Source organism: Apus apus, chromosome 11 (assembly GCF_020740795.1).
Source record: "Apus apus isolate bApuApu2 chromosome 11, bApuApu2.pri.cur, whole genome shotgun sequence".
Classification (NCBI taxonomy): domain Eukaryota; kingdom Metazoa; phylum Chordata; class Aves; order Apodiformes; family Apodidae; genus Apus; species Apus apus.
In genome coordinates, this window is record NC_067292.1 from 9,035,483 (window position 1) to 9,048,729 (window position 13,247).

The following is a 13,247-nucleotide window of genomic DNA, read 5'->3' on the forward strand; positions in this document are numbered from 1 at the left end:
GCAATTCCCTGGCATTCAAAGTCAACTCCTAAGGCCACTATATTTTTCACATTTTGTCAGCTTCTGATATTGTCTAAGCATGGATTTTTCAGTCAAACATAAGACTCCTAGTCTGTCAGAAAGAAAGTTAATACTGAAACTATGACTAAATGTAAGGTGCCATTTAGGAAAGATGCCATCACCAAAATGAGCAGATGTATTACACATTAGAAATTACTGAAATTTAAAGTGGAGAAAATAGTTTACTGTCCTTACGTACATTTTTACATGCACACATTACTCTCCACATGCAGAATGAGGACAAGAGGACAGATATCAAAAAAACCAATACACAGAAAATCAGCTTTTCTGATGCGTATATAGAGTCAGTCATTCACACCATAATTAAACAACGAAGAGGCCTAAAATGATGCCATGCAGTTTCCATTTATTGAAATGACTGAGAATTAATCTTTCAAGGAATCCAGTATTCTGACGGGTTGAAGAAATTAATCACAAGATAAATTTTGAAGCAGCACTTTGAAGGATTTTAGAGCAGAGATGTGTTAATTAAGAACCAGGGTACTATAGTTTTAGCAAAAAGGTTCAGGTATCCCTGAGCTGTAACAAAATACTTGTGCATTTCTAGTAAACCTTCATTTCAACTGGCTTAGATTGACTTAACACTTGTCTGGATTTGAAAAGAAAAGAAAAGAAAAGAAAAGAAAAGAAAAGAAAAGAAAAGAAAAGAAAAGAAAAGAAAAGAAAAGAAAAGAAAAGAAAAGAAAAGAAAAGAAAAGAAAAGAAAAGAAAGAAAGAAAGAAAGAAAGAAAGAAAATAAAAAGAAGAGTTGATTAATGACAATAGAAACTCTTTACAGGTTTTACTTCTCTCATTCTTTACCTAAGCAGCTAACGACATGCCTTTCTTAGTAGCTCGTAGGTTCAGTACCCGCTGCAACCCTGTATTGCCTCTGTCTCTAGCACTAGGGCACTTATCGTTGACAATAAGAAACGTTTCCAAGATCCCTGGTAACAAGTAAATCTTACTATCGTAAAGTGTTTTTTTTGCTCTTACTTAGACTACATTCTTCCCGGCCCCCATCCCGACACATTTCCCCTGCACTGCTCTGATATAATCCCGTCCGTTCCCTCCGTTTTAGCCCAAGGTGCTGGGCTAGACCCGGCTTTCAGCTCCTTATCCAAGCAGCAAAACCCTGCAGCATCCCGAACACCTTCTTTCCCTTTCCCTAGCGGCTGCAGAAAGGAGGGGAAGGAGCGGAGCCGGGAGCTCAGAGGCTCCCCTAGGCCGGGTCAACCCGCACACATGTGGAGCCCCGAGCACCCGCGGGCGGCCCGGCCCGCCGTGCGGCCTGCGCCGGACCCAAAGCCCCCCGGCCGGGCCGCCCCCCTGCACCGCGGCAGCCCCGCTCCCCTCCGGCCGGGCCGCCCCGACTCCGTCCCTCCCCGCCGCGGCTGCAGGCAGCGCCAGGGAGGGGGAGCTCCGGCCGGCCCCCGCGGGGCGGAGGTCACCCTCCTTCCCCCGCCCTCCGCCCATGGGCGCCGGCTCCGTCCAGCCGCCGCCGCTCCGGCCCCCGCGCAGGAGGAGGCGGCGGGGCGCGTCTCCCGGCGGTGGCTGCTGCCGCCTCGCCGCTCGCCAGCCGCCCGGGCCCCGCGGCGGAAGCGCATGGAGACAACGGCCGCCGCGCTGTGCCGGGGTAAGGGGCGCGGTGCCGGGGTGAGGGGCGCTGAGGCGGCAGGAGCCGCGCCGGCCGCCCGCCCCTGCCGTGGGGAGCCCGGCGGGCGGGCCAGGACTCGGCCCCGGGGGGCGGGCGGCGGCGGCGCGCCCCGGCGGGGGGTGGGTTTCCGCGGAAACTTTCCGTTACTCGCGCACCCCCTCCCAAAAAAAAAACCCCAACCAAGCAGCAGCAGCACCGGGCTGTGCCGGCCAGCGCGGTGCCCAGCGGGGTGCGGCTCAGCTGGCGAGCGCGACGTTCAGAGGGAAAACCCCGGCGAGGAGGGTGAGCGGCTGGAGGCGCGGGGGGCAGGAGCGGCCCCGGGGACAGCACCCTCAGCGGGGTGTACACACAGCCCGGCACGACGCCCTGCTCCGAATGGCAACTGCAGGAGCAAACACACCCATCGTGAAATAAATCTAAACATGTTGTTATTTAGGACACGTTTCACTCGTGTGCATTTCGTTGCCTGCAAGTATTGAAGTGCAAGTTATAAATATTAAAGCTTAAGTGCATAGTGGGAGGATGTGTATCGTATTTTAGAATAACTTTATTCCAACCCAATTTGACACACTCATACACCTAAGGTATTCAAGATGCACTTAAATTAGGAAACAGTTTTTGTTTTACAGTGGCAAGTGTGTGTTTCAGAGACTGGTGGATGACTTAACAACAATAATTAGCATATTTACATAACACATTGTTTTTACATGGGTTTTTAAATCTAAGGGGCATTAAAGTAATATATAATATTTCCTGAACTGGAGTGATTCCTGGAAGTATGAAGCAATTACGTGTTTGTTTCACCCCCATTCAAGCTACATTTGTGTGTGTATTCAGAGTCTGAAACATAAAATCCTGCCCCAGTGAGACTCGGTGCACGTTAACAACACAAAGTATCTTCAACATCTGGTTGCAAAATAAAAACAAACTGCTACTAAGGACCTTTTTTTTTTCCATTTTTCCCAACTTAGTTCTTTTCTTCCATCTTCCTCTCATCTCTGGAAGCTCCATCCATATTGGAACAGGCAGCAATAATTCCCATCTCTGTAAGTAGTCTTTTTTTTAAACTTCAGTAATGTCATGCCTTGCAGTCATGTACAGCTGTAGGAATATTATATTTAAAGTCCTCCAGCAGATGAACATCATTCCATTAAAAAGCAAATAACTTCCTGGCTAAAAAACAACTGAGTTAACAGAGATTGACTTAACCTTGTAATCTTTATACAAACAAAACTCAGAGAAATTAGTGAGGAAATTGTCTGAAATAGAGGACCATAACATTTTGTGTCAGGTACAAATACTTCGGTATTTCCTTTAAAAAAAATTTAAGAAAATAAATAAAACCCACTTTTTTTAGCATTTTCTCCCACTACAACAAATTAGCACATAGCTGCTAAAACTGATTTACAAATCGAGCACACTGACATCAGTCAAAATTTTTATCAGTTTGGCATTCACTAGTGAAATAAATGTGGCTAAAAATTACTTCCGGTCATTGAAATAAAACAATTCTCGACTTTTGACTTCCTCCTACTCGCCTTTTTATGACTGACTTTTGTAGTTATTACAAGAAAGTTTTCTGAAAAGGAAATAAAACATTATAGGAGTAAATCCTGCCCATGTCACTGGTCCTATTTTGGCAGAAACACACGTGTGCAGGGAAGCAGAGCAGCATGTCCAAATTCTTGGATGAAAGAATGCATAATGATAAAAACATACAACAATTAAAATAACCATACCACTCCAAGCAGGTGCTGCAGCCCCAAGAAAAGCCATGCTGAAATGTTCCAACTAGATTACGACTTCAATAACAGCTGTCAAGCTAAGATGCCCAACATGGATGAGAAATCATATGATTGAACCTGAATTTTAAAGAGAGGCAAAAAGTTACCGTATTTATTCTGGAACATACATAAAGAAACAGTAGTCAGACAGCTACTATCACTCACAGACTAGAAATATTAATCAAGCCTGATGTTTGCTGCCACAACCTATCAACCTGGAGAAGTTATTCATAGTGCCAAGACCAGCTTCTGTCAACACAGGTATTTGTAGGATCTAACCCTAAGATAACTTTGGAAACTAGGAGCAGAGTTTGGTTGGTAAAGCGGAAGACAGTGCAAAACCAAGTAAATGCAAAGTGTTGTCTTTCTGATTGCCTGGTAACCCCTTAAACTCCTAGGAGGAAAAAAAAAATCAAGGTGGGCTCAAGAGCAAGTGCAAAACGGTGTTTGCTTAGGAAAAAACAATGGAGACATTAGAATCCAACCTGGGCCAGGGCAAGTCTGCAAAATTAACTTAGTATTGCATTAACTTTAGATTAGCGGAGGTTTGTGATAGAAGTGCAGCAACAGTTCAAAGCATCTGAGCATAATCTGAACATTGACTTGATTTCCAAATGGGTGCCTATGTCTCTTCAAAATTAAGTCTTCTTAAGACAATATTTTTGTGTTACTTTGGCTTCAACTGACTATGGTTCAGCCAGGCCTTACGTTCTGCCCCTCTACAATAATGCCTAGACTGTGAAATGTTCTACTGACAATAACAGGTAACATTTAAAAACCAAGCAAACAAACAAACTGTGGCTTGTATTACACTTTCATAGTGAACATGAAAAGAGACTGCTGTTATCCCAGGCTATTAACACACAATACAGGAAGGAGACTACATAGTAGAGTCTTCAGCTGTACAGATTCATGTATGCCAGGTACTAGAGCTGTTTACCCTCCACACACTGAATTTCCTAAGCAAGTGCAATGGCCCAGGAGCAGGACTGAAGGTCTTCTCGTACTGAGTCAGGAATGCCTCAAGAACACTGCATCTTCTACAGGAAAAAGGGGTAAAGTCACACAAGCGAAGTCCAGGATTACTTGTACCTAAGAACTGACACATATGACTTCAACCACACAGTACCTAGACAGGTTGACTGTTCCAGCATTTAATAGAACTTTCTGATCAGAAATAAGATTTGCTAGTAGTTTTGTTGCTTTAGATGTTTCTTTCTGAGAGAAACATTGGATTTTCTTTGCAAAGTGTGTTCAGCTTTTTGTCAGGTGTGCTTGTTTGCTTTTGCAAAATAAAAAGTCAACATTAGAAAATACTGATGACAGTGGGTATAAGTCATTATTAACCAGCAGTCATGAAACCCAGTCAGTATTTGTAATACGTAAATGAAGAGGGCCCAAAACTGTCAGAAAAGTAAAAAGGTAGAGGAAAAGGTTCTATCCAAACTGTCTTCCCTTCCTGCATAGCCCTGCCTCCTGCACCTCCTCCCCAGCAGGCTCTTGAGTAGGTACTTTGGATGCTGTCCCTCAGCATTCAGCTCACACACCCTAACAGCACAGCTGGCTGCCAGCTGTGTTGTCATTAACTCTAGCACAACTAGCTGTGTTTGAGATCCCAGGACAACAGTGGAAGGTCGAACAAATTTTTGCTCATAAACAAGAAAGTCTTTCTGCACACAGCATGAATAGAATGCACTCTCCACTGCTACGGACTAGGGAGTCTGTAGCTCATGTTCTTGATGGCAAATCTTTTATTTTTCCCAGACTGGTCTCCAAACACAGCCAGTTTAAGAGTTTGCCTGGAGGCCAGTACTCAATGAACATAACTTCACATTCATATGCACAGGGGAAGCCCAGGGTCACCGTTCAAAGAGGTGAAGAAACTGGGTGATTTTGGCTCTTTGCAAGTATCTTTCAGGAGCTCTGTTGACTGCCCCAGATTTGAGACATACAGAAAGACAAGAGGTTGCTTCAACCATGACAACTTTGCTGTGAGATGGCATCCTAGAGTGAGTACATTATGCCAGGAAGCTTGAGAGACAGATACATCTGCACCCAGACTTCTGCACCCTGCAGCACTGTATTCCCTTGTACTTGTAGGATGCCTTGAGAAGTGTCATTGATCAAAGCACCAACATCTACCAACACCAGTCTCTCTTCTTTAAGAGAGAATATCAGAAATCATGTATGTCTGTTCCAGACAGTGAGGGGAACACATGCTTTAGTTGCCCCCCCTTCTCTAAGTGCACAGCGAAGTTTACATAGAATATAAAGAATAATTTGCTCTTTACTTCACAGATTTTTTTTTTTCCTCAGAGCATGGATGTTTTCTGGAGGCATCCATCTCTCCCTACAGTTTTCCATGTTGCACTTCAGACTTAAATGACCACAACTGGGCAGAAGGGAAGGATATTCAAATACCTTCAGAACCACACCTTAGAATTCTTTGTTCTTTTCTCCTAATAAGTCATATCCTGCTCAGTATCTTCCCGCTTTCAGTGTATTTTGTAATGGCTTGAAATCATCTCAGTTACATCAATAATTATTTTTTCACCTTTTCATTTATTAGACTGGAATCTGCACTAGGAAGGTATCAATTTCTCTCTAAGCCTGACAATTTCTCATCTTCATTTACAAGGATGTAGGCTGACAACTCCAAGTAATTAATTTCTCTGTAACTACTGACTTAATTCTTTAGTTTCAGCAGCTTCTCCCAACTCCTACCTCTCATTCCTGGTTGTTGATTTTCTCAGAGGAGAGAACAATAGATCAGAATTAATTCCTATGCAACTGCTATGCAAAATACAGAGTACAACCCTGCTCCCTGTCAAATAAATAGAAATAAAGGGGATTTCATCAAAGTGATACAAGCAGCCATACTGAGAAACCTCTCAGAGAAGAACAGGAGAGATACATTTTAGGGGTACTGAGTGCCATTGACTCTTGCAGTCTGACCTTTCATTATTATATAATGATTGTATTTGGGCTATATGTTCAAGCACTTAAAAATGCAGTAGATGCCCAGACACCTTTATGCAGAGCATCTGTCAAGGAGAGGTAGATACCTAATTGATATGAGCTATTGTAAAGCCTACTTGGAATCTCTGTGTTCAGATGCTTTGGCCTAAATTTCAGAGCTGGCAGAAGCAAGCAGTTCAGTTGGCTTTGACAGCACTTATGTAGTCAGTAAAATTAAATTGTGCAGTCAGTACTGCACCGATTGTGATGCCTACCTCTGTCCCTGCCTGTTCTGATTCTATAGACCTGTGCCTCAGTTTCTTGCTCAAAAAAGCATTTACCTATTTTTAGGGGTTTTTTCAGTTATTTTGCAGCTTCCCTTGAGAATATATGGAAGATCTGTACCATCTGGATGCACAGAATGCATAAGTTGCTTTTGCTACATCTGGGAAATAAAGCTTTATGGGATAGGTTTCCACACTCTTTTGTTTTTTAACCATCAACTGCTTTTCAGTTAGAAAAAATTGGATCTGCCTGTATCATTTCTTATAGCTTACAATCATATTATTCTCCATGAAAATAAAACAACATCACAATGTTTTTCTAGCATTTCCATGAAGATGGTATCCAAAAGCGACTTAAACAGTTCAACAACAACTAGCAGAAGCAGAAAGCTAAGTATTACTTTCTGGATGACAGAGAAGGGGCATTTGTCTAAAGTGACCTTCAAAGTAGAGCCAGTAAAGTGATGAAAAGGAAAAAAGGAATTTTATTTTGCAGGAACTGCAGAAAACTTTTTTATATCCAAAAAGTGGTGAAACCTAAGCCAGTGATAGAGGGTCAGTTGTGCTGAACTACAGAAAACAGAACAATGAACAAGAAACATACAAAGGGGTGTAGACTGGAGTAAGTTCAGAGGTTTAAAATAATTAGGGCAACTTCAAACTAGATTATGAACTAAACAGAATTTATGGAAGATATAAAGATGTGAGATGTATATAGGATCAATTAATAAATTTGCTAATACATTATTTTTTTCCTTTGCATTATTTTGTTGTTCCTTTTTGGTATTTGCAATGGCTGTGCGACCAGTCTAAAGTTAACATTTACAGAATGACTATGTTTGGTACCCCAAAGTGATTATTGCTTAGCTGTTTTTTCAATAATATTTTATCTAAAAAAACCTCTTTTTTTTTAAACCACACACAAAAAAAACAAAACAAAAAAAAACACCCAACAAACAAAAAAACCAACCAACCAACCAAAAAACCTAACAACAACAAAAACACAAGCAACAAAACACCACAAAAAAACCCAGACAGGAGCCCTCGCCACTTTAATTGTGCTAATTCTATGCCATTTCACCCCAAAATTGTCTCAGATGCCTAGCAGAAATACAGTAGCCATTTGGGAAACATGCTGCAGTATGTTCTGCAGGTACAAAACAATATGATCTGATTACTGGCCTCTAGATTGCAGAGCTGCCAGGTATAAGCACACAGTCTAAGATTTACTGTTAGAGTGTGCTGTCAGTGCTGGCAATATTTATAAATGCATTTGGGGTACTGACATCTTCCACTGGAGCAGCTGTGTGGAGAATTGGAAATCATGAACAGTTACTCCAGACTGCATGATTTTGCAGCTACAAAGGATGACAAAAAGGATCTGAATTAAAAATATAGGAGAGCAAATACGATGCAGCAGAACTGCCTGTCTTCTGTTGGATACCGATTTGCACACTTAACCCCCTGTGCCTTTACTTCAAGAGCTAATGTTTTTCCTGTTGGAGTCGGACTTTTATTTGCCATTATTTGGAATGTTGAAAGATTACTCACATAAAGTAACTGGAGTACAGCTCTAGTAATCTAACAAAATTTAAAGCTGATTTCGCAAGACACACAAAAGTCTTCCTTTTCAAACTTAAAAACTTGGTATTATGTCATTAATGAACTATATTGTCAATTTTACTTCTGTTTGTCATTATCAGGCAGACCTACAAAACTGCAACTAAACAATGTCAGTGTATCCACTTGCACACTCAGTTGTGTAAAGATACTCTTGTCAGAAAATAGTTTCCTTTTATCTACCATTAAAACAAGACAACTTTCAATAGCACAACTGGTGAAACATGGGGGGAAAAAAAACCCTCAACTAATACCTCCTTCAGATAATGTAGGAGGTTTTTTCTCCCCTCTTTTCTTTGATAATTTTCAGACTTTCTGATCTCCATGAATTTGTTTGTTCTTTGTCGTATATTAATAGATTTTTAACCTAACAAACTGGAATACTTTTACATACCATGGCTTCATACAGAGCTGCAGACCCTACTACGTAGGATTTAATGTTTCTGCAAACCAAACCTGAGGTTATGTCTCCATAAATTTACCCAAGGGTTTATTAATATTATTGAAAAAAATCCTTCCTCATGCTGAGTTCCTACCCTTAATTGTCAAAATAGAAACGGTTTGTGAGAGTGTTATACTTAAAGCTAAGAAACCTTTAATTCCATCCTTCAGGTTTATGCGAGACAGCAGATCTCTTTTCCCCTCCCTCATTCATCCTTTTTGTGTGCTAAGCTGGTACAAAGATGTAATCTTTCATTTTGGATGTTAAAGCATGTAAGTCAGTGAGAAGACAAGGTGCCTCAGAGAGATGGTACCCTTGTAGTTTCTTTGGTATGCTTCACCTAGACCTGATCTGTCTCAAACACTATTTATATGATCAGCCACAACAGTGTGTGTGCGTGAGTGTGTATATTTGAGTTCCAGACCCTTTTCACATCTGACAAAGTAAGAGCTTTTTCACCCACCCAAGGCTTTCAAAACCAGAAAGACTGACTTTCAGTAGACATGTGTGTTTGTTACTCAGGAAGGAGTTACTTGTTACCCAAAGTCATCTATTGTTTCTCCTCCTTTCAGATGAACAGAGCATCCTGCCCTGTAAAAAAGAAGAACTACAGTGTGGTGACGGGCTCTGCCTCTTAAACTGGCTGCGCTGCCACTACAAGAAGGACTGTGGCAGAGACTACATGTCCATCAAACTAACATGCTCAAGTGAGTTACCCTTCAGTTTCCTAAATCGTGACACAATGTCCTACCAATGTGAATCTATTTTCTCACTGAATTAGTGTTTGTAGCAATATGCTGCTCTAAAGGTTAGATGTGATGTGGTTTTGCTGTTGCAAGGATATGGGTATTTAGAGAATTATTTATTCACATGTCTATGTCCTTTATACTACATGCTGATTTCAAGTAGACTAGTAGACAAATATTAGCAGCAGTGGGAATGCAAGACTTGGTCAAGCTCAAAATGCATTAAGCTAATGTATTGTGAAGGCTGCTGCTCTGAAATGCAAGTTGAGGGGGGGAGGGGGAAAAAAACAGAAAAAACAGCCTAAAGAAGGCAGTCATCATTGCCGGAAACAATTAGACCTTGGCAGCTCTACAGAGCAGTGACTGCTGGCTGGGCACTCTGCATTTGGAAATGTTAATGTGAATAAATAAACTAACTGCCAGCTGATTAAAATAGTACTTGGGCAAGGTAGAGGTAAGAATTACTGTCAGTCAGAGATACCCAGTTTATTTAAAGGAGTCCTAAGATAAAGTTTGTAAAGAGTGCAGATTGTTTTAGAATCAGATTTGCTGCAATTAAGTTGAAAGAGCTGGAGGATTGCTGACAAAAACTATGTTGTAATCTCAGCAATTACTGGTTACTAGCAAATTTGGTGATTTAACCTTACTTTTTGTTTGTTATTCTTGTTTGTTAATTTCAAGCTATAGTTCTAACTTTAAAACCTTCCTTTCACTGTCCTTTTTGTAACTAGCAACATTTAAGAGGAGAAATTACTTTATTCTACATAGTACAAATAGGACTGATCACAAGCTGTCACTAACTACTTGCCAGAAATATTTGAAGAGCTGGGGTTTTTAGTTAAGACAACATTGTACACAGAAGAACATAGCCACAATTTTGCAAAAAGACCAGAAGTTACAAGAGGGAGAGCATACTGACAGCTAGTGCCAACAGACTTGAGATGAAAGTGAACAAAAAAAAAATGAGTTTCAGGAGTGAGCCTGTCCTCTAATAGGCATTCAGTTGCATGGAGGCAAGACAGAGCTCATCCAAAGTAAAACCCTCTGAAACATGCATAGTGCAGACAGCAGGTCCCCCACACCAACTGTTCAGTCTACAGATCCATGCTTGTCAGAACCCGCTGCCTGGCTTTACAGAGGAGTTCACACACTCATGCAACACAAGCACTCTGTAGAATTGATCATAGTCCATTAGGCAGAGCAGGTCAGACCCATGGAGCACAAAAGATTAAGAGTTCATAATTGAGAATTCTGAATGGCTGCAGTTAACATGCATGGGAGGACAGACAAGACCTGAATTTAAGCAAGACCTCAGGTACTTATGCTCTGAATTCCTAATCTAATCAGCGGAGAGTAGAGCTAGACATGTGGTTTGTTTTTTTTCTCTGAGAAAACATGTTGGGTGTGGTCATGGAAAATTTAATGAGAACACATCAATTTCTATTATCTTGCATCTTGCCTGGAGCACATAAAACCTTTCAGAACCTTAGATTGCACATAATTATGCATTACTTTTTGCCCTTCCATAAAGGTGTGCATTAAATAAGTAGTGAGTGGCAACAACCTCCTTTTAATATATGTGATTTTTTTTTCTAAATGCAAAGCTGTCAATTCCATGCTAATAAGAAAAAGCTACAACAATGAAAGCTGACAAAAGAGAGTCAAATAGTCACAAAGTAGTCACATTACTGTAGTTAAAAGCTCAAAGCCAACAGATCATTTGCAATGGTTACAGAAGCGCACACAAACTAGAAATTGCCTAGAGGAAAAATTCATTATTTTTCAATGGAAAGACTGATTTGCTGTTCACAGATGAACCTGAAAGCAGAGTGTCATCTAGTGAGGCACTAACATCTGTCACTTCATATATACTTCAAAGACACTGAAATGTTTCAGATGAGTGCCAAAGCACCTCTGTCATGTTGGTTCTGCTGAGTAACAGCAAGACCCGTTAGAAGATCAGCACCAACAGAAAACCTACACAGAACAATTACGCAATTAGATCTGGTGGATCATTTCCTTCAGTCTCATACTGTCCAGAATAGCACTGCTACTTAGTGATAAAGGACAAGGCAGCAACAGAGCTACATGTTGTCTGGTCCTTTTTTAAAGCCAAACAAAAGCTATAGTCCAAATTTCTGCCATGCAATATAGTATTCCTTGACTAAGAATGCCTCAATGGATGCCAAGCAGATGTTTTGAAATGCATTTCCAGGGGGGTGGAAGTTCATAATTCTTATCATCAATCATAACATAAAACCAGTATATAGACAGGCTAAAATTTTCATTTTTAGCATATTACAAATGAATAATTTCAGCATTAAAGTAACAGAATAAAGCTACATTCGACATTTTGAGTTGTCTGTGAAAACAACCATTGCCAAAGTTATTCTTAGTTATGGAAACTGAAAATCATTATATGCTGGAATTTAAATCCCTTTCTATTACTTAAACTAAGTTGTTGTTGTTGTAGTGGTTTTATCACCAATTATTTTATACTTACAGTCTGAAATTATGCAGAGGACAGTGAAAAGCTGAAACAGCACTTAGCATTAAATCTTACTAAGGTCTGAGAGGATCTATGGTGTACAGTTCTTTATCGAGTGTTGGTATCCTGCAGCTCTTTTCTGTGGATCAAGTTCTGTTAAAGATCGTGTCTCCACAGTTGCTCACCTCCACCCACTAACCTGAAGGAGTCACCCTCAGAAACCAGTTGATGGAGTGCTTAAAATGAGTGCTCCCTAATGTTTGCTAAAGACAACACCAGCTAGGAAGAATAGTTTTCTGTATATCTCGAGAATTATGGTGAGAGTAACCCCTAGCAAAAGGGGAAAAACTATCACAGAGAAGATAGTATTACGTTCCCAAGCATCTGTTCTGGTTGAAGCATAGTTTTTTGAAAGCTTGACCCTGAGAAAGTAGGCTTGAGATTATTTCCTGAGCCTAAAAATTCCTGAGTAGAGGAGTCCACATATTCTACTGTATATAGAGTGAAGTGTCCATAATGTTTGGATCACAATCCCTGCTTCTAATGGAAGAGTGAACATACAGGCATATTGCACAGCACTCAACAGGACAGCAAATGAACCCTCTGAGTACTACTCACAAGACTGTTTTCCATGTAATTAGTAAAGAGCTTTTGTGATAGGATCAATTAATTACATTGCCAAGCAGCTGGTGATACTGTCACATAGTGTGCAGAAGTCTGTTTCTTAAACTCATTATATGGAATCTTTATCAAAGTCCAAGAAGACTTTCAAGGCTAGTAATATGCTTTACTGTGTTACTTTATTTTGCTCTTTCTATTTTGATTTAATTCCACATCCTTCCCCCATCTCTGGCTTTCTAGAAACCTAAGATACCTTTTAGTAAAGCTGAAACAGCAGTAGCGGTGCTGTTTCTGTTTAACAACTACTGGTTACACAGCACATATACCATAAAGAACACACATCTTTTAGAACCATGTTGAAAAATCTGTACAAACATACTTCAATATCCATCAAACTGAAAAATGAGAACCTTTTTCAGGTTCTTCTGAACAGCAGTACAGTTCACTCTCAAGTAAATACCTACAGTCAGCACTTAAGTATTTAGGTGTTTCTACTTACAGGCAAGTCTTCATCAGCTTTTGAGACTGTAGAATTTTTGGTGGACTACAGCTACAGAGGGGTTCTCAGGGAAGCTGATCACATCCAA

At 40.7% G+C, this 13,247-nt stretch overlaps 1 protein-coding gene across 1 annotated transcript in view; it reads left to right on the forward strand.

The window, feature by feature from the left end:
• Positions 1-898: 898 nt before the first annotated feature.
• The window catches only part of BEAN1 (brain expressed associated with NEDD4 1), a 46,448-nt gene continuing 34,099 nt past the window's right edge, over positions 899-13,247 (forward strand). The window contains exons 1-4 of the mRNA XM_051629782.1: positions 899-1,010; positions 1,061-1,696; positions 2,689-2,763; positions 9,378-9,512. Coding sequence (XP_051485742.1) covers positions 899-1,010; positions 1,061-1,696; positions 2,689-2,763; positions 9,378-9,512 — 958 coding nt within the window. The remainder of the gene's footprint in view (positions 1,011-1,060; positions 1,697-2,688; positions 2,764-9,377; positions 9,513-13,247) is intronic.